This window comes from Danio rerio, chromosome 5 (assembly GCF_049306965.1).
Source record: "Danio rerio strain Tuebingen ecotype United States chromosome 5, GRCz12tu, whole genome shotgun sequence".
NCBI classification, from domain to species: Eukaryota; Metazoa; Chordata; class Actinopteri; order Cypriniformes; family Danionidae; genus Danio; species Danio rerio.
Genome location: NC_133180.1, coordinates 39,013,192 through 39,035,766, shown reverse-complemented (window position 1 = coordinate 39,035,766; position 22,575 = coordinate 39,013,192). Strand labels below are relative to the sequence as shown.

The following is a 22,575-nucleotide window of genomic DNA, read 5'->3' as shown; positions in this document are numbered from 1 at the left end:
CAATCAAGCAACCACACCCTTTAGTCTGGTTTAGTCTGGACCTCTTGAGTGTGTTCTCAGAGGTCCAGACTAGCACAAAGCCACTTGGATCAGATTTGTGAGTGGTTGTTGCTAGAAACGAGAATTATTTATAATAATTATTAAATTACCCATGACATTGTGTGTTATTAACATCTACCTCTACTCCAAACCTAAACCCAGCTGTCACAGTAGCATAGGTGTGTTACTGTAATGGTGTCCACTAAGTATTTGATCAGTATTTGATTTGACCAGATCCTGTACATCATCATGCTACAGACTGCAGCAAGGACAACATGGCATTTTTAGCAAAACTAGAGTAAAATGTATGTTTTAAGGGTACTTTAACACAACAATGATTTCATCAAAAAAGGGTCAACTTTTGTGTTTTGTCCGTTCATATGCACAATTTCAATGTAGGTGATCTGATACTCTTGTCAATCTATTGAAAATGTTACATCCAAAGATGTTACAAACAAGCAAGAGCAGAGTGCTGTATTTCTTTAGTGATTTTAGCAGATAGCCTGTTGTGTAATTCAGCATTTTAGTCATTTCTGGGTGTCTGTGTGAACAAGGTTTGTTATGACAACATTGTGACCCATATGAGAAACATTTCAAAAATGCTAAATATTTTTTTCACTAAAAGTTAAGTGAACATACCCACAGAGAGTTCTTTTTTTTACAACTGTGAAGCAAAGTGTCAAACAAAGTTACTTTTAAAGCTTATTGCAATCTTAATCTTTTCAAATAAGAAGCAAAAATTATACTTTCCTTGTAACAAAACACTTTAAACAAATGTTAGTCACATAATATGAACCTTTTGTTATGTGCACTTAAGTCGCTGATGCTGTTTTGCAGTTTCAAAATACACCACATTTCAGAATGTGTGTATAAAAAAGCCTTTTCTTTAATGCACTGATGTTGTGCAGTTTCAAAATATACGAAAAGAACATATCTGAAATTAGAAGTACCCTATGAGATGTCACAATGCACTGATCTTGGTATGACTTGGTAAATATCTACTTAGGTGTTTTATGATACAAACATACTGTATAGGACATACAAAGTTAAACAGTTTAAAACAGGTTTATTGGTCAGTTGCACAGTATTCTGACCACTGCTGCTGACAAACACATTGACGTACAAATAAATCAATGAAGAATCTAGTTTTGGACAGAGTAGATCAATTGTAAGGTTAATTAATAAGAATCTTTTTGCTTAAGCCAAAATGTTCATTGACTAAAACTATGATTTAGAAGACTAAAATATGACATGGCATTTTTTCTGTGCCAATATTAATTGTCGCTCTGATTAATTTGTAACATTTTATAAAGTTTTTTTTTTTTTTTTAATGTACTTTGCCTGTACATTTTTTATATGTGTATACAGGATGTGAGTGTGTGTATGTGTGATTTGATTGACAAACTGACAAAACATGTTCTTATTAAATGACAACTTATTTACATTATGGGATGTTTTTCTTATAAGTTGTGTACATTTTAAGACTTTTTATTTAAAAAAACACACAAATGTTATACACATACTGTTTACAATATGGAATGCAAAAACTTTGAAGCTCAATGTCTCACAATCATTCTAAGCGCAGATAGAACCTTATAATTCTAAGGGGACGAAATGCCAAACTTTGCTACAAACAAATCTACCCACATGTACCAATAAATTAACTGAACTGAATTGATGGCATTTTATGTCAAAAGACTAAAACTAAATTAAAATTTGTTGGCACAATTGACTCCGCCTTAAAAAGTAACTAAGTATATGTAGTTACTTTATTTGAAAAAAAAAATATTAAGATTGTAATCTAGTACTTTTAAAAGTAACTTTACCCAAAACTGAAAGCAAACACCCTGGAAAGACACACTAGACTACACAGTACAATGCTTTTGAAAATCCTATGAGCTCCTGTCTTTTTCTTAAAGGGTAAAGGTGTAGAAGAAACATTTTGGTTGGTTGGGAGGGATGGATTTGACAAGCCGTTACCTATACCGCCAGACCTTACTCCTGGGTGAGAACTTCATTTACATTTGATCATGTGTATATTGTAAGCAGTAATCCTCTCTGTGTGATGTGTTGACAAATTGCTTTATGTCGTCACAAAGGGCGAGCAACCATGGTATCAGCTTGGATGAGATCCCGACTGATAGGCGACAGAAATTCTTGGATCGACAGAAGAGGATGGGCAATTGAGGTAGAAAACAGAAACATTTCAGTGACTTCATCCACATTTTATCTTGACTTGTTAATTCTGGCAACATAAAGGGATAGTTCACCCAAAAATTCTAGAACAAGGAAGAAGATTTTTAGCTGAAATAGTGGCCCATGATGATTTATAGCATGCTAATAAGCCACTGGCATGTTGAGAATAAATAAATTATATACAAAACCGTTGACAAAATATTGAGGAAGCAAAATTTTCTTCTATGCCAGTGGTTCTCAAGTGGTTTTGCCATGACCCACACATTTTCCACATTCAACTCAAGCACCACCTTAATCTTATTGACACACACATGAATATTAAATTGTTTTTTTGATACAATAAAATAAACAGACAAAAAAAAAAACCAAATTTTATTAAAAAAAATTAATGTTATGAGCCACATAGTCAAAATGAAGGTGCATGCTGGTAATTTTCCTCCCAATTCATAATGAAGTGACGCGCTGTGTGTGTGCTGCCGCATCTGTGTGTGCAGTTGAGGAGTGCGCTGTGAGCAAAGAATAACAGCTGACAGGTCAGGAAAGTTAATTCTCCAGCACTGTGTGTGCCGCCTCTCTGCCGCCAGTGAAATCACTCTGTTTTCCGCATCTCTCCCACTGAAAATGAACCAGACCCTTGCGAATGTTACGTCCCGTCTGAAATGGCCTTTAAGGGAACATGTCTTTCTCGCGTACATGAATCACATCTGACAAGAAACATCACTGGCTTTCAGACACATCTGTCAAAATCTAAATTTAAAACCCACTCAGCGACCCATAATGCTTCTGCAACCCACTATTGGGTCATGACCAACAAGTTGAGAAACACTGATCTATGCAAAAGAACATTTTTATAACACTATTACTTTTATTTCACTGCTTCGGCACGACAGTCTGGAGCTTTCTGTTAAATTATGATGTATAAACAGACACAAATGCACACATAAGCTGATGCTGGAGATGCATATATATATATATATATATATATATATATATATATATATATATATATATATATATATATATATATATTTATATATAACTTTATCTCTTTTAGTAAGGATTATTACATCTGTTTCTGTTATGCTTAATAGCAAAATAATGAGAGTTATTTTTTGAGAAATTTTGAGAGAATTCAAGTTTACATACAATAGGATTTTTATGCCTCTGAAAAAGCTCAGATGATGGTGTCAAGGTTGCGGAAGTTTCTGATTGGCTATTTGACAACATTTGAGTTAATTGGAGGCACAACTGTAGAAAAGTATTTAAGGAAAACCTCAAACACACTGCTTCTTCGTGTGGCAACATGGGAAAATCAACAAGCCAGAATCAACAAAAAAGACAGATTACAATTTGCTCAATTACACTGGGAAAAAGAATCATTTTTGGAGAAAACGTCCTGTGGTCTGATGGAGCTAAGATTAAACTGCTTGGCCATAATGACCAGTGTTACATTTAGAGGACAAAGGGGAAAGCTTACAAGCCTAGGAACACCATCCCAACTGTGAAGGATGGGGGCGGCAGCATCATGTTGTGGGGCTGTTTTGTTGCAGGAGGGACTGGTCTACTTCACAGCATAGATGGCATCATGAAGAAAGAACATTATGTAGAAATACTGAACCAACATCTCAAGACATCAGCTAGGAAATTAAAACTTGGCGACAAATGGGTCTTCCAAACGGACCATGACCATAAGCATACTGAACATTTTGTTTAAATGTGCTTTAAGGACAACACAGTGAATGGTTTGGAGTGGCCAACACAAAGCCCTGATCTCAATCCTATAGAAAATTTGTGGGCTGAGTTGAAACAGCTTGTGCGAGTAAGACAGCCTACAAATCTGACTCAGTTACACCAATTCTGTCAGGAGGAATGGGCCAAAATTCCTTCAAACTATTGTGAGAAGCTTGTGGAAGAATACCCAAAACATCTGAAGTTATAAAGTTTAAAAGCAAAGCTAAAAATGGAAAAGTACAAAACAAGGAAATTTATGTAAACTTTTGACTGTCTAAAAATTAATAAAAAAGTCTAAAAAAAAAAAAGACTCTCATTATTCTGGCATTTAGCAAATTTGAATGATTTATGTAATCCTAACGGACCTAAAATAGTAAACGTTTAGTATGATTTACCATCAGACATTTTTTTAAATGGTTATGTTTTATTTCTAGTGTAAACTTCTGGTTTCAACTGTATATATATACACATCGTGTCTCAAATAAAACCAAGCAAAATTGTTTCTGTCAGAATTTCATTAAATTACCTCCAACTTTATTATATTTTGTAATTATATGGCAAATAGATGAAATTACAAAATATGTTTACGTTTTTAGTGGCACAATGGGTCGCAAACATGCTGGATAAGTTGGTGGTTCATTCCGTGGTGGCGACCCTTGATGAATAAAGGGACTAAGCCAAAAAGACAAATCATAAATGAATGTATACGTTTTCCACCTCACCTAATTTATATCACTCGTTACCTTTTTCTTCTTAGTCTTCTTGGCTCAGTGTCATGTCTTTGACAGTGGTGATATTTTCAACAGTACAGGCAGTGCGTGGTCGACCACTCCCCGCCACACAACATACTGATTCATTCGGAAACACCATTTTTATTGAAGCTTTACGCAGCTAAAAACAAATACGTCATCATTTCATTATCATTACGTCATCGTCAAGGAAAGTAAATAAAAGGATTATTCTAATGCACATATTGCGTTGTTATTCCTTTACAAAATGTAGTCATTCTTATTCCTGTAGTCTTATTTTTGTATGATTAGTATTGCTTGTTTTTTTGAGACATAGTATCTAATAGGGTTGGGCGATATTGCAAAAAAAATTTATTACACTATATCATGTTTTATATCATTCTGTTTTGATAATTATTGAAAAAAATTTTAACAATACATTTAGAAATATTAGGATTTTTTAAACCCCTTTATTATAATTTATTAACATTACTAAAACAGTCAAAAACTAAAATATTTAAACAAAATATCTGATTTCTTTATAATAAACTTCAGTGTCAAAGAGACTCTTAGACTTTATGAATAAAATGTTATGGAATGGTAAAGTGTAAATGATGAACAATCAAAGCAAACATTAAGATGTGAATAATAATGATACAGTAAACTTCAAACTCTGTAAATAGAATGAATTATGATAATCAAATCTGAGCTTTCAAGTAAAGGAACAAACCATCATTATTCAAATACATACTGCAACATTGCAAATTTTGAAGTTGATTGACTACATTACTCCCTATGCTAAAAACTCTCAGATGGGGTGCTAGTGGCTGAGATGCACAAGAAAAGAAACCAAAAAGCCACTCTGGCGACATCTTCACACCTTATTATTTACAATCTCACTGCTGCTAGCCACAGCACTCATTTCCACATGTGTTGTTATTCTGACCTGAAATGACAAGCGCTTGCACGTGGTTTCCTTCACCACTTTTTATGGCGTCTCTCATAACTATCAACCATTTCCTCAAAGGATGACAAATGGACAAACCATTGCTGCAGCTCCGATACAAGTTTATGGAGAAAAGTAAAAAGCACTGCAGTGTTTGGGTGTGCTGTGTTTGTCTGAGGTAATTAGTCTACCGTTACTAAAATGTATATATTCCAAACAACATGTGAAGCAGATTGGTTAGTTCTACTTACAAGAATCGTGTTGCTCTCACGGCATTCTGAAAAGTTCCAATGTTTTCAACTAGATGTTCCTGGAAATGCGCGAGCATAACTCAATTGGAAATTACTTACTTACACCCTACGTTTTATTATCATTGTTTCTAAGGCACGCGCTCAGCAGCCACATTTTAATAAAACTATATCGGTTCATACAATTTTTTATCGATATTGACAATGGTGTTCGGTCAGTAAATACAGATACTGATTTTATCGGCCAGCCCTAGTTTATATATATATATATATATATATATATATATATATATATATATATATATACATACATAAATATATATTGTTGAAGTCTGACAGTTGAAGTCAGAATTATTAGCCCTCTTTTGATTTTTTTTTCTCTTTTAAATATTTCCCAAATGATTTTTAACAGAGCAAGGAAATTTTCACAGTATGTCTGATAATATTTTTTCTTCTAGAGAAAGTCTTATTTCGATAATCTACAGAACAAATCACTGTTATACAATAACTTAACCTAACCTTATGGCCTAATTACCCTAACCTGCCTAGTTCACCTTATTAACCTAGTTAAGCCTTTGAATGTCACTTTAAGCTGTATAGAAGTGTCTTGAAAAATATCTAGTCAAATATTATTTACTTTCATCATGGCAAAGATAAAATAAATCAGTTATTAGAAATGAGTTAGTAAAACTATTATGATTAGAAATGTCCTGAAACAATCTTCCCTGTTAAACAGAAATTGGGGAAAAAAAATAAACAGGGGCCCTAATAATTCAGGGGGGCTAATAATTCTGACTTCAACTGTATATATATATATATATATATATAGGGGTTGCCACAGCGGAATGAAGCACAAACTTATCCAGCATATGTTTTACCCAGCGGATGCCCTTCCAGCCACAACCTAACACTGGGAAACACCCATACACACAAACACGGGAAGAACATGCAAACTCCTAAAAGAAGTACTAACTGACCCAGCCGGGGCTCAAACCAGCGACCTTCTTGCTATGAGATGATCTTGCTACCCATTGCGCCACCGTGACACCCCTATATATATATATATATATATATATATATATATATATATATATATATATATATATATATATATATATATATTTTTTTTTTTTTTTTTTTTTTTTTTTTTTTGCTTTTTGATCAAGGCACAGTAGCACATGTAAGGAAAGACAAAAAACTGTACTAAATAGGAGAAAATTCTGGATGTTTTCACATTTTTATATGTTGCAGCATCCAGTCTAAACAAAATTTCAATGAACAATATAACAAACATTTCCCAGAGATGGGTTGCAGCTGGAAGGGCATTCGCTGCGTAAAAACCTACTGGATAAGTTGGCGGTTCATTCCACTGTGGAGACCCTGGATTAATAAAGGGACTAAGGCGAAAAGAAAATGAATGAAAGAATGAATGATTGAATGAATGAATGAATGAATACAACAAACAGTATCAGCTCATGTGTGAGTTTACATCAGCGCATATACAAAATTGGGTGACAGGAAGCTTTCTGTCCAGAATGTTGTTAGACAGGAGCCACAGGAATCAATTCTGTTTTGCCTGTAAATGTTTTTTTTTTACTCTCAAAGTGCCTGTAGCTGTAGACTTGCATTTTAATAAACAGCATGGACCACAATTTCTCCTAAACAAAATGTCTCTGATGTTGTAGTGAAGAAATGCATTCAGATATACCGCAAATGTTCATTTCTAGGTGAACCGTCCCTTTAAGGTTGTTAAAACTTTTGTACTCATGCTGTTCTGTTTCTGTGCCTTCCAATAGGTTGTGATGCTCATGTTTCTGCACCAGCCTATCGAGTTAGGAGAAAGTGGGGCAAGGGGATGAAAAGGGTGAATTGAGGTGTTCAAAAACCCCTCGGCTACCCTTTTTCTACTTAAATACATTCCCGAAAAAGAATGGAAAGCCCCACTAGGACATCTGACAAGAACACAAACATATGAACTCTGAACGCCAGCCTGTCAAACCCACCGGCTCAACAAGACGCCATGTACCAACTGCTATGGATGGATACAGAGGACTCTTTGACATTTGTAAAGAGTTTATAATGCAGGTTTATTCCACTAAATTAAAGACACTGCTGAGATAATCGCTCATCGAGAGAGAGAATGAGAACAGCAGCACACGGCTGATTCATCTCTGCAGTTCTACGAAGATATGTTTTCTAAATTACTTTGTTGTTTATAAAACAAAAGAAAAAAGGAAAATTGACACGCTCGTTTCTAACGGCAGCAGATCAATTTAGTTCATCAGAAATAACGCCAATGATATCCGTGTATTGAAATTATTTAAAATACCGTGTTGATTTTGTTTGCTAGGAGTATCAGGCTTTAATAACTAGGTGTTAGTTCAGACAAGAGCTTCTTCACATTCTTCACATTTTCGTTTCGAACTGTTTGGCCTTCATAGGAAATGACATGCATTCAGAGCAGTTTTCATGGCCAAGCAAACCCGGGGTCACATGACAGACAATTACTCGCTTTCAGGCGAGTAGCTCAACTCCATTGTCCTCTTTGAGTTAAAGGTAAGAGATACTTTAAAAAGGAAAATCGTGAGCTGAAACTGAAATGGTCAGGTTTATAATGGCACGCTGCATTATCCTGATACTCGGCACATTCCATGCATAATATCCTGATGTCAAAGTCCTGAAATATAACCAAAGAGAAGCGCATATCAGCAAGTTCTCCAAAGATTTTCTCTGTGCAATTTTGCCTGCTCATACAGTCTGTAAATATATTCACCCCCATAGAAAGGGGCATTATTTGACCATTATTTGGGGATTTTTAAAACGTGTGGTTTGGATATCTTCAATTCAGATACGAGGTTGTGGCACCTGTGGATGACGCTGTCACCTGATACCTAAACCACAATCTTGGGAGCTACTGTCTTGGCAGAATGTAGCTAATTTTCAATTGTAAAACTCACCATTTTATCTTGTTGTCTGTGATTGTGTAAATAAAAGCTGATTTTAGGGAGTGTGCAGATTCTTTCTTAGTGTTTAGTGGATAGATGTGCTTATTTAGTGTCATGATGTCATCTATATTCAAAGCAAAAGGTTTATTTATTCACTTCAAATGTTCAAATGATACAAGACGCATAAGTATTGCTAGTTCCAGAGCTTAATAAGCATTAACAAAAGGGTCAAGTGATTTGTTTGTTTGTTTGGACAGTTTTAGATAAGGTAAAAACACACAAAAAAGTATTGGGATATATTTCTCCCACCACACTGAGGAAGACTAACAGGTATACTGAGGATGCCAACACACAAGGGACAAAAAATCTTTGTGTTCATTCTGGCATAATGTTTGTGTTATTATTATTATTATTACTATGTTATAAATCAGTTGTACATCCGTTTGATGATAAAGAAGGAGGGATATCTGTGTTTTGTGTGCGTATGTCAGGGTTAATATGACTGATTGATAAAGAAGCGCGGAGGATTGGGTGTCAACTCGCGCTCGGGTGACTCGAGTAAACGGAGTCTGAGCTGAATTATAATTCGCCTAGAACTAGGACATGGTGGCTCCGCCCATTTATCAAAAAGCCCCACGTTGATTGGACGAAGATACGCGAGTGAGGCGGAGTTAATGGGTGTGTCGTGAAGCGTGACCAAACTATGATTGGCTTTCGTCTCTCTCTATCAGAATCCAAATAGCGGCTCCTAGAGCCAAACCACATTTTACACATTAAGGAGCTGTCTGTGGTAAAGTGTCGCTGATACTAACACAGGATAATTCATACCGTGCCAACGTTGTTTTTAAATTGAAGACAAGCTCCTTCAAGAAACCAAACGCCTTATTTGACCATAGGAATAGTTTGCTTATGGTTTATTCCCAATTATGTGCAGCCGATAAAGCTCTTTCTTCTTTAAAAAGACGAACACAATTTCGGCTAAATCGACGGAGAACTCACTTGACATGCACTTCACGGACTTCCACGGACTACTACTGTAACACAAGGTAAACCTCCTCAAATATGACATGTGTAAATCATGTTTGGCAGATTTAAATGTGTTGATCATACCTGACATCTGTTCATGTCATAATGGTTGTTGTTTACTTTATATAATTTTTTTTAAACAGCAGTTGTGTGAACAGGCATGTTGTATTCTATTGTGCTGCTGTCCACGACAGGTGTACTGTGCCTTTATAAGCTGTCGTCGTATTAAAATGTCCATGTTTCTGTATTAGCTCGCTCGGCACGCGCGCGTTTCTCTTCGGCTCGCGCTTGGCTCTGCTGTCACGCGCGTCAAAGCTGCGTCTGTCCGCGGCGCATCTCCTGCTCGCAGCGTTCAGGCTTTCGGCTTCAAACTGCGCGAACCGCCGCTCTTCCCCAACCCCCGTTCAGCGCTCCGGCAGCGAGGCGGGGCCAGCCCAAATAAATGTGGGGAGGGGAAAAACGAAGACAACAAACCTTAAAAATGTAGGCCACGGCGCGTGACCCAGTTCCTCGCGAACAACACAGCGAGTGTGAATGTGGAGCACGGTTATTATCCCCCACGCCCGGCACGGTTCCAGGGCGGCTTCAACTGTGTGAGTGTGTGTGTTTGTGTGTTTTTCTCTCTGTGCCAGCCAATGTTCAGGGGCTTTTACAAATATCAAAGAGGAGAAATAAATGCTACATTTACCCAGTTTGCTAACTAAAATTGTAACTATGTGTCAAAAAGTTAGCAAGGATTTTTAACATGTTTTTGCACAATGGTACTTTGACACTAGACAAGTAGTTTGTGTGTATATATAAAGTATCTCTAATATATTATGTTAATAATATATTAATACTTTATATTTTGTCAATTTTTTTATGCAAATTCAATAGAATTTTATTTAATTTATATCAATAAATTAAAAATTTCCCCTGCTAAAACCTGCAGTTAGCCCTTTAAGTTATTTTATCACATTATTATAGTATATAACAAAGTATTATTATGTATATTATTACCATTATTGTTGTTATTATTATTATGTTTTACATAAATAAAACTTAGGGTGTGGTTGTGAAATACTGATCCTAGATCAGAAACAAAACTTCAACATACACAGTGGCTACATACAAAAACATAACGTTTCATACTAAATAAGCAAAAACAGATTGTGACTTTAAAAAAAATATTAAATCGAAAAGTGGGAAAACTACAGTCTCAAGATGGCAGATGTAGTTCCGATTACATTTAAATGAATCCTATATTCTAGTCTTCAAAATAAGTACCTTCTCAAGAGAATATGCAATTTCGGATGCAGCCATAGACATTAGTATGGGCTGAGCATGTGGTAAAGCACATCTCTGTTCACCTGTTGATTTCACAGAGGGAGAGTGTCAGTTTCAATAGTGTGTGTTATAATCTGAGGTAAGGGGTGGGCTGGGCTGCTTTTGTGTGGCCATATTGGGTGTTCTTGGTCTTGACCATGGTTGAATGCAAAAAGAGAAGATTGTAGCCTTGTGTGTGACAGATATTTTGTTTTGGGCCCCCAAGAGAAGGCGATCAGTCTGAAGCTGACCTACTTTTCTCTTTTACTCCATACCTGCAGAGCTATTTATACCCATGGCACAGGGCTACAGGAGCAACTCAGACCATCTCTCCCTTCGCAAACACACACATCGACACGTCCTCCTGCTATTTCACTGTTTTTTTATCTTCTTTTTATTCTCATTTTCCCAGCCTGGCCTGTGAGGAGCAAATTCACCCATCCACCCACCCGTTCATCCACCCACGCGGTGTGAAATCCACACCCCCTCAAGAGTGCAGCGAGGGTGAGCTCTATTCTTTTAAAGGGTCTGGTCCCTGAATGCATGTGGAGGCCTGTTTCACATATCAAAGCACGTATGCCTAATGAATGCTCCTCAGTTTAATCTACGTAATAAGGATCAACCCACATCAGAAATTATTTGTTTGTCCCAGACTGTTAGGAGACTGAATTGCACTTCTGTTGATCTGTAACTGGGTTACTTGCCACAAAAGAAAGTCATGCTTATTCTTGCTCAGTTTCTCAGCGGACAAAAGATGCTTCAAGACTGTATTCTGGGTCTCCGGATGTGATATAAACAGGGTCATAAATGTTTTGAGCTCGTCCACTTTTGAGCACTTCATTGACCCTCATGTAGTCGAATGTGTTCGAACAATCACAAAAGACCATCCTCTCTGCCTGCTGACCTAATTATTAAAAACATTATGGGATGGGTTACTGCTAGTCAGGCTGGATTCAAACTTTGGCATCAGAAATTGTGAGTTTGGTTTGAAGGTAAAAAACAAATGTACACAATGTTCTCTCACAGTGTTCTCACAAAAACCCACAGCGCTTGACGTGGTTTCTGGCACTCGGAGATGAAACAAAAGCTGCTTCTCTCTGTATCATTTTCTTTTGTCTCCTTTTAAAATCCATTTGTATCACAATTGTGCTGTTTTAAAGATCATAAAAGGCACACAGCTTTTACACCCCGTCCTCAAGAAGATCCAAAAGTAGTCAAAGTAGATTAAAAAGCAGGTGCAAGCAGGAATCGTCTACAAGTGATCGAATCGACCAGGTATAAAAACATTACAAGCACAGATTGTACAGTAATAAACTTAGTTCAATAGAGTGAACTTGTAAACCTGAACCATTGTTTCAATAAGCCACACAAAATACCATGTTAACCTTCCTGTCATGTTTGAGTCAAATCTGACCGATTTACTACTAAAAACACTTTTATATATTGTGTTCTACATCGGATTATCTCAAGACCTTATGATATCTATCACACCATGCAGTAGAACAAATAAAAGGGATGATCACCTCTTTCATTGTATTTTGAGTGTTTTTATAAACCTTGTTACACTTGTGGTGTTCCCGCTCAAAAGTGACCGCCATAGGAAATGAATGGGTGTCCAGACTATATTCATTCATCAGACAGAAAACATCCCCATACACATCCACTTACACACATTTCAGACTGAACAATGTGTTTTGCAGGCACACATCTCTTTTGCGCACTTTTGTGCTGATCCTCCAGCCTGATCTAACGAGGAAATGTAACTATTTTACGTTTGGTCAGTTTAGTGGCTAATTTGTAAAATGTAAAATTTTTAAAGGAGGCATGGCACCAAACCCCACACCTAAACCCAATCGTTATTGGACATAAGAAAATCTTACTAAATTGTACGAATTCATATGGATTAGCCACTAAATCAAAAAGTTATGAATGGCCATGAGATAATGTTGGATCCTCCAACGAGAATCAACTTCCTGATGAAGCAATGTACCATATCTTTACACAGACTAGACAGGCGTCTGTTATGTGAACCCATCTGTGTGTGTGTGTGTGTGTGTTCATTTCTTTTTTTTTCTTTCTCTTTCTTTCTTTCTTTCTTTCTTTCGATCTAACAGGAGCACTTTTAGCTTGGTTTAGCATCATTTATTTTATTGGATTAGACCGTTATCATCTAGCTCAAAAAATACCAAAGTGTAATCAGTGGAAAGGATACCATGTTGTTTGTGCATTGCTGATTGATAAATGTCAATTTCTTTGGTCAGACCCTGTGATAGATATTTTAGCGAGCTGTCTATTGGTAATGAAACAAAGTATTTTGATTTCTGTTATCTATTGTTCATTTTACAAAACACTTTCAGTGCCTGTTTGTATTTTCACTACAGGTTTTATAGGTCTAATTCAATAAATTTGTGTTGAACACTACTTTGAAATATTGTTCACAGCTATGGAATGTTGAATAAAAATTTGGTGGTGAACAATGTTTTTTGTGCTTATAAAAGAGCAGGTAAAACAGAGCGGTCAATTCTGATCGGGAACACTAAAGTAAGGGGCGGGGTGTGAACACGAGAAGAGGGTTAATCTGTTTGTCTAAAGCAGAGATTCCCTAATTAGGGCCCGCTGGCCAAAGTTGGCCCATTGTAACCTTTGATTTGGCCCACCATCCCATCTGAGAAATGAGTATGAATGATGGGCAGGGTTTGGGCGAATTAGTTTAAAAGAGATTTTAATTTAGTGTAAAATAATATTTTTTGTTTGTTTTATTGCTGAGCTACAAAAAAAGCCAACTGAACTTAAATGTTTCATTTAAATGTTAATTTTAAACACGTTAATAAATACTTTTTAAAAATGTAAACACTGTTACTCGACAGATAGATAACATCTGTGGGCGAATCAAGGCAAAATCAGATGCAGCTTGACTAGCGTAACACCATTCTGTTATAAATGAGATTGTTTTTACTGTAATAAGTTCATTATAAAAACATTTAAAAATGTATTCTTCATAAGTTAATATTAAGCAATGTTTTCTAGTAATTTTAAATATTATTAAATTAATTAGAAAGTAGCCATGGCAGCTATTTATAAGAAAGACTTCGGGCACCTCTGGTCTAAAGTTATATCCAATTTTACATCTTTGCTTGTTAATGTAAATTGATGCATCAGAAATTGTCTACAGTATTGTACCACTACATTTGGTTTGAAAGTTAGACTTCTAAACTGAGAGAATCTGATGTGTGCTTCGACTGGATACTCTACTGTCCCATGAGGCCACAGCAGAGCATTTCACATAGTAGGTCATCTGGTTACATTTTACCTACTGTTTCTAGAATACCATGAATTCAGACATGCTAGCCTACTTTCATTCATTCATTTTCATTCAGCTTAGTCCCTCATTTATCAGGGTCGCTACAACAGAATGAACCACCAACTATTCCAGCATATGTTTTACGCAACGAATGCCCTTCCAGCTGCAACCCAGTACTGCGAAACTTGCCTAACATACTATTATTCATCTACTGTATATATGTATTTTTTTATTTGTTTTATTTTTCATTTTCAACATTCCTTTATTTATTTTCGTTTCGGCGTAGTCCCTTTAATAATCTGAGGTTGCCACAGCGGAATGAACTGCCAACTTATCCAGCATATGTTTTACACAGCGGATGCCCTTCCAGCCTCAACCTAACACTGGGAATTATGTTAAGTAAAGTTTATTTATAAACTAATTTCGAGAGGATCACGTGCTTATGACTGCTTGCGGCTGGTCCCGCATTATTCAATTTGTGATTCACCAATCAGATGATTCCTAAGCCACTATAAATACCCTAAGTTCCATATAACAGCCATCTTCATTTTGAAGAATCCCCCCTTACATCCCTTCTCCTCCTCCCTTCCTAGATGGGTGGCATGGTGGCTTAGTGGTTAGCACTGTTGCCTTACAGCAAGAATGTCTCTGGTTCTAGTCTCTACCAAGCCAGCTGACATATCTGTGAGGAGTTTACACGTTCTCCCCATGCTCACGTGGGTTCCCCCCAAGCTCCCCGGTTTCCTCCCACCATCCAAAAACATGCAATTTAAGTTAATTGACTAATCCAAATCGGTACCATTGACATACTCCTAGTAAGTAGTTATCCCTTAAGAGCAATCACTGTCTGTTCATTAGCTACTACAGCAGGGGAGTTCTTGAGATCTACCTGAGCTCAAACTCCCCTCTCGCCTTGCAAACCAGAGGGAGCCCCAGGCTTGAGGGTCTAATGAGCTCAGGGCTCTTTCCCAGGACAGCATGCCAAACAAGCTTTATAAACAATCATCAGCTAAGTGTGAACTCTTGAAACCATACTATTCAAGTGCCTTTATGTCAGAGGGTGAACAAATGCCCAAGTTATTTGTCCCTAAAAAGTTTGCAACAGAAATCCATTGTGGTTTAAAAGTGATTTCTGTGTTTGTGTGTGCATCGTTATTGTTATTGACAATAAAAACTTCTACTTTACAGGAAACAAAAGTACCATTGTGCACTTACAGGGATGGAGGACAGGAGGCACCTGCCTCCAGATGGAGGTGGAAACCTCAAGCGCTCCTCCCCAGCAGAGTGTGGTACAGAGGAGAGAGCGGTCAGCAAGGAGCAGGGAGACCCTGAGACCTCCACACCAATGCGTGTGAGAAAAGATGATCTCTGTGACGTTCCCCGCAAGGTGCCTCGTTTCCAGTATGTGGATTTCCCTTCCCTGCACCAGTGCATCCAGCAGCTTTCTGTGCCTCCTCTGAACGGCTGGCTGGGATCCTGCTCGCTGGCAAAAGCCCCAAACTACAGGCCTGCCAGTCCCAAGGAGAAGGTGCCCAAGTTTAAATACGTGGATTATCCATCTCTCCACCACTGCATTCAGCAGCTGTCTGTGCCTCCACTTGAAAGCTGGAGCGCAGGGCTGGTCAGGTTTAATGCAGAGGGGGGACAACAGAGGCCCTCACAAGTTGGGACAGTGAAGAAGAGCCAGAGAAATGATGGAGGAGATCAAAACACCCAGGACAGAAGTAGAGGCACAGCATTTACTTTCGAGAGAGACACTCACAGCTCAGTCTCAGGCAGGGAGGAGGCCCAACAGAGGATGGAGAAAAGTAAACCAGAAGCTGGTCTGCGATCAGAGTACAGTTGCAGGTTTGAATCTGGTTCTGGATCTCAGAGCAACACGGCAGTGATGAGAAACGTCAGACCGTCTGTGATTAGCATGGTACACACAGATAAACAGAAGCACTGGACAAAGTCAGATCACTTGGAAGAACAGTTGAACTCTCCAGATTCAGTTGGACGGGTGCCGTGGAGTACCCTCCCAGAGTCAGTCTGCCCATTCTGCCAACAGATGTTCACAAACCCAGAGCAGTTCAGGGCTCACCAGCGGAGTCACAGAGATAAGGTGATTCAGAATCTGCTAACAGTTATTCAAGTTCATTTCACTAGTTAAGTTATTAAATAGTTGTTTTTAATTCAGTTGACCTTTATAATGTAGACCAGGGGTGGCCAACCCTGTTCCTGGAGAGCCACCTTCCTGCAGATTTCAGTTGCAACCCATATCAAACACACCTGCCTGTAATTATCACGTGGTGTTCAGGTCCTAATTAATTGGTTCAGGTGTGTTTGATATGGGTAGCAACTGAAATCTGCAGGAAGGTGGCTCTCCAGGAACAGGGTTGGCCACCCCTGGTGTAGACAGAAATAATATTTAGGAATATCTTTTGACTGTCTGAACAAAGTCTGTCAAAAAATGGGATGACATGCGAGTGATGGCCAATGTATATGTTTTTAAGCCTTCATTTTCTTTATCAGAAGGGTCCGGTGCTCACATACTGTTTGTTTTACCCAATTCAAATGGGTCCACCATTTTACTTTTCAGAATGGTGCTTGCAAGTGCCCCCTTTGCAGCCACCATGCGCCCCCAATGCACAGAATGTTGTACAGTCTGCAGAGACTGTAGTAGGATATGCTCTGAGCAGATTTCTACCCAACAATCAAATCCAAATTACATCACAAATGTGTGAAAGAAGGAAGAAACTTAGAGGTTTATGCTGCCTTTGAATTTGGCCCTTATTTTTACATGGACAATTCACATACAATAGTGCATGCACAAGGTGAACATTCGGGCACATAATGGCCCGTTTCTACTAACTGTTACAGTACGGGTCGGTATGGGTCACCTTTCTCAGGCTTGCGTTTCCACTACCAAGGGTACCCTTTTGGTGGGCGTGGTGTACGACAGAAAGTTTCAGTCAACGTCATTCTCACTCGAATAAATGTCTACAGTAAAGCTGTAGAGGTCATTCACACACCATATGAGAAGCACTTCTCAGGAAATAGACACTTTATATGCATAAATACTTGTGTATAAATGTTTATTCCTAACAATTCTATGAACATGATTTGTTTATAACTGCAGATCAATGAGGGTGTGAAATAGCCTACTGTAACGTCTGTAATTATAAAAAATAAACAAATAAATGCAAAATATATGAACACATACAGCCCCTGAAGAAAGCGAAAACTGCTCGCACTTTTAGACGGCCTTGTAAAACAACTACAGGACACGGCAGATTTTGTTCTTTTTGGCTTTGTGTCTGTACATCAAGACAACGACAAGGTTTGTTTAAACTTGGGTCATCCATTGCTTGTAATTATATTCATATAGTATTACGGTGTAATTTCTCGGCTGTGTATTTAAAATGTGCCGGTTCCTTTGTTTTCCTTCTGGCTAGCTCTACTACTCGTGAACCGCTGTAACCAATCAGTGTTCAGCTGCGCGTGTAGCTCCACCTTATGGTACCCTTTCTTGTGTTTGGTACCCTTTCGAAAGGGTGCCAAAAAGTGGTACGGTTCACTTCGGTACGCCTTTTGATAGTGGAAGCGGCCTTAAAGCGTACAGAACCGTACCATATCGTACCACTCAGTGGAAATGGGCCATTAGTGTATTTTTAAAAACAATCAAGTGCCCCCTGGTGGCTGGATGCACTACAGGTGATCAACCCCACCCTCTCCAAATTATAGTTTCAGTAATTTTAGGTGTTTCTTATCATGCTAATGAATCTTCAGGTATTTGTTTTATTATATATTGGTTTTTATATAGATATTTTAAGCAATATAGTGTTTTGTGTTTAGGTCTGTGGGAGCATCTCTAGGCTTAAACTGGAAAGATATTAGCAGTTAAACATTTTACTTATCAACACTGAAAAAATAATATAGAGGCATGTCGACGATCTATGGTGCAGACACAACCATACACAAGACAAAAACCAAACATAGTAAAAGTATACTCCTTCTTTGAATTGTTTTTTTTTTTTGCACTACGTAGTCAAGACTGAACCAGGCTGAGGTTTAGGATAGAAAAGAAAGTGAGGAAACTAAATTTAAATAACTACAAAATGCATAAGGCCAATTCACACTGCACAGATAAACAAAAACAATGGCACCAGCAATGAAGACAATTTTATCACTCATAACATTTGGAGAGAAATAACAGAGGCACTGGACAAGAGTTAATCTTTTTGTGCACTTCTTCCTAATGCTCATGTTCATAGATGTACATGCTATCAAACAGTAAATACTATATAGCCTGTGTGTTTGATTGTGCTTAAATGACAAGTACACTTTGGGTTTAAATAATAACAGTGTCTAATTCCCTTGTTTAGTTCCTTTTTAAGTATTTTTGAAAACAGGCTCATGTTACTAGGTAGAGTTTCCAATATGTGCCTCAGCCAACATTTTTGTAAAAGTGCAAAAAACATACTCAAACATAGATTTGACTGCAGTTTTTAGGTAAAGGGAACTCTACAGGGCAGTATGACACCAACAACCTTTGTTCCTTTTTTTGCATTAATTATATTTACACAGACATTATCAATGAATTATGTTTAGTTTTTGCGCAGACCTGACATTTTTCAACACCAACTAAAACTCACTAAACAATTTCACAATGTCTTTTATTTGTAATTGAACACATTTGCACCACCTATCTATCGACATATAGACAAATTTTCTGACATGGTTGGATTTCTCAGTTGCTCACTTTAAACAGTGTATCACTTGTGATGCTGAGTGTTCAGGTTTGAGTCCAGTGAATTGCAGTCCCAAAAACAGTAGCACAAAGTACAAAATCACAAAGCATTGCACTGTTTTGGTGTTCTGTGTTTGTCTGAGATAATTAGTCTACCAAAATGTGTATATTCCGTACTGGAATAAGTATGAAGCTGATTGGTCAGACTCGCAGCATTCATTAAACTGGGTGTGTCTGGTAGGCGCTAGCGCATGCAAGTCACACACCTCCATTAAAAATAATAAACTTGTTCGACTCTAGAAAAGACGCGATATGCAAACGACTCCTAAAAAGCCGCCGTAATTTGCAATCTCAAGCAGTTGATCTTGCACAGACATGGTGGGTTCTTCTGATTTGTTGACAAATGGGTTGCAGAACCATTTATTGGCAGTTCGTGGCAACTTAACTGGACCTTTTCCTCTTAGCAAAGAAACTTTTCAAAGACGATTGTTCCTTACTCATTTTGCTGCTTGTGGGTTAAATCTGGGCGCTCAAGAGATCAAGATGTAACCGAGAGAACACAGTCATTTTTCAAAATAAAAGATCGTTCAGACTCAAATAATAACTAAAATGGAAATAATTAATGATTTATTGTGCGGCCCGATACCAATTGGCCTGGTGCTTGAAGACCATTGCCCTAGGTAACAGTTTTTCCAAAACATAAACAGCGCCCTCTTGTGGAGTTGTCATCTGAATCATGCAGCCATACGTACCCAGAGCAACGTATTTTACATTATAGGACACATTTATTCAATGAGCCTGGGCTGAATTTATGTAATGTCAAATGTTGTCAGTGTTGCCAGATTGGGCAGATTCCCACCCAACTGGGCAGTTTTGAATTTGATTGGGTGGGTGAAAAATTACATAGGCAAGTTGACAAATTTTTTCCGGATTTAAAATGTAACTTTTAAATGCAACTTATTCAACAAAAAATAACCATGTGCTCTTACTCAATTCAGTTATTAGAGACCAATGCATTGCGCAAACCGCTTGGGCCCAGCCACAAAAAGAGGTGAAAGAAAGTTGTATCAAAATCTGACACCCTGGACAAATCTGACTTCCCTTTGTGTGCACACAGCGCCTGCAGTTAAACTCGCATCAGTTTATCAAGACATTTTTATCGATCGTTTTCTTTTCCACAATTGACAGCAAGAACAAACATAGAAACGTTGTCTGATTGACAAGACGAAAACGCCAAATAGGACGAATTTATACCCCATTTCGAAAGTAAAACATATTAACATTACTGCTGTGTGTGATTGAGAGGGGGCAGTGTTTCGATGAGACCTGGTTATGTTGTGGTTTTGTGACTGCTGTATGGTTAAAATGATAACAGTTAAAATAACTAGGTAATTTATATTTAAATCATTTAAAATAAAATAAAAACATTCATCTAATATTTTGGGTTTTTTTGTGTGCGCTTTGGCAGGTTTTGGACAGCTTTTGTGCTGCAAAAAGTCAGCTATATCTGGCAACACTGTATGTAGTATAATTGTGCATTCAGCTTCCATATTTCCAATTAATTCATATTATCTTTATTTTTATCTTCACAGAGACCAAACTGATGTGCAGAAACACTGAGAGAGAGCTGCATCTGGCGAACAGTTACCGCCACATCAGGAATCTCATCATCAGAGGCCTTCTCGTGTTGGCTGTAGTGGTGATCGCTGGCAGGATCAAAGACACGTTAAACACATTAGACAGTTTGGGTTCAGACCTTAGGGAGAATGCAAGCCTTAGTCTTGACTGACGGTGTGAAGTCTAAAAAGGCCCGACAGATACATACAAGCATACAATCTGGATGCTCGACTGCACGCACACACATGCTCACACACAAGGGGGCTGACATACAAACACATAGCAAGCGTGTCCTATTTATGGTTCAGGAGAGGTCAATATTTACTGCCCACACAAGAACCCTCAGACATAATGGGGTTTCAGCTCAAGGCTGAGGATTAGAAGCAGATTTACAGTCTCTTCCGCTCATATCTGCGTGTTTACAGGGCTTGAAGGACTGGTGCTTAACAGGATGGCTTTTATTACATACATGTTCCCCACACTGTGTGCATGGCGGCAGGCTAAACATTTAGCTATGGGTGCCTACAGAATAATGGTTATGTTAATGCTGCACAAACAAACAGGCTTGTTAATAATTTGTTACTTTAGCTTTTTGTTATTTTGTATTTTTATGTTTTTTGGAAGTTAATGTCTAGTGGCTTCAAGCTGGTAGCTTTCAATATTACAAATGTACCGCTTGTTTTCAAGTGTTTTAACTGTGTGAGTAAAAGTTTTTTCATACAAAAACTGTTGTTAGACTTGTCAGTATACAGGTAATCCTTGCAATGTCTAAGTAAGAAAACATGCTGGACAGGTTTTTCTATAGATCATGATTTAAGCTTTTTAAACTAAAGAGCTGTTCAACAACTGCAACTTAATATGTATTGTTTTTTAACTTAAAGGGACAGTCAAGCAGTCATAGATTTCCACAGTACTCTATTGTCTTATTATATCAGCGTCTAATGACTTCCAGCAACCAAAACCGTAATTCCAAGGTACTTAAAATGAAGTGAAAAAGCCTTTATTAACATTAATCTGTTAATAAAGGATTTTAACTATTACTTTTACATTTCAAGTGCCTTGGACTTACGGTTTTGGTTGTTTATTTTGAATGAATGACTTATCCAAAGAGCACTGACACATTAATATCAAATTAATAAAGCACTTTTTGTTTGATTTCGAACTTTTCAGAATATTTTCTCCAGGTTGGTGGAAAGTCCTTACCCCAGGTGAAGGAGTTTAAGTATCTTAGGGTTTTTGTCAGTACCTAGATGGGAGACCACATGAGAAAGCTAGGTTGCTGTTGGAAGTGGTGTTAGTAAGGCCAGCAGAGGGCGCTCAATCTGTTGTCTGTGTGTCCTTATGCCCCAATATAGTGATGGGGACACCATCCGCTTGTTAAGTGGGACGTCACACGAAGCAACTTCCGGGTCCAAGCATCTATCGAACTGTTTAGGGAGACTAATCAAATGGTATTAATAAACGTTTTAAAAGCGATGTAATACTTTCTTAAATTACGATCATAATATTTATATCTATGCCTAATATCCGATGGCCAGAAAGTGATACATTTTTTATAAATTGTTGAAATTTTGGTATTTGTGATGCAGCAAGCCCAGAGACTGTTGTGTACACCATGATTTTATATAAAATTCACTTTAATGTGTGATAGGACTAAAAAGTGGTCATAAACAAATATTTTCTTAATTCAAATGAGTAGCAGCTTGGACCCAGAAACAATGAGCACCGTCTTTCGCATGAGACACAAAGGTCCTGACTCTC

The 22,575-nt window shown here is 37.7% G+C and overlaps 2 protein-coding genes across 11 annotated transcripts in view; both read left to right on the top strand.

Annotated features, from left to right (window-relative positions):
* Positions 1-8,896, top strand: part of gucy2d (guanylate cyclase 2D, retinal) — a 38,842-nt gene extending 29,946 nt beyond the window's left edge. For 7 of the 8 annotated variants that reach the window (XM_005165261.5, XM_073949735.1, XM_073949733.1 and 4 more), the window contains 3 exons: positions 1,959-2,044; positions 2,139-2,227; positions 7,685-8,896. In XM_005165261.5, the coding sequence (XP_005165318.1) occupies positions 1,959-2,044; positions 2,139-2,226 (174 nt within the window). In that variant the 3' untranslated portion in view covers position 2,227; positions 7,685-8,896. The remainder of the gene's footprint in view (positions 1-1,958; positions 2,045-2,138; positions 2,228-7,684) is intronic. The other variant, NM_131866.1, reaches the window with a different exon arrangement.
* A 666-nt stretch (positions 8,897-9,562) lies between these two features.
* Positions 9,563-21,976, top strand: si:ch211-284e13.6. Of its 3 annotated transcripts, none has more exons than XM_021476559.3 (4): positions 9,563-9,879; positions 11,577-11,668; positions 15,654-16,569; positions 20,790-21,976. In XM_021476559.3, the coding sequence occupies exons 3-4, from the start codon at positions 15,685-15,687 to the stop codon at positions 20,799-20,801; spliced, it is 897 nt and encodes a 298-aa protein (XP_021332234.1). In that variant the 5' UTR covers positions 9,563-9,879; positions 11,577-11,668; positions 15,654-15,684; the 3' UTR covers positions 20,802-21,976. The 3 variants fall into 3 exon arrangements, with proteins under 3 accessions (XP_021332234.1, XP_021332233.1, XP_021332235.1); XM_021476560.3 differs by lacking the exon at positions 9,563-9,879 and adding an exon at positions 10,327-10,452; XM_021476558.3 differs by lacking the exon at positions 11,577-11,668.
* Positions 21,977-22,575: the final 599 nt, after the last annotated feature.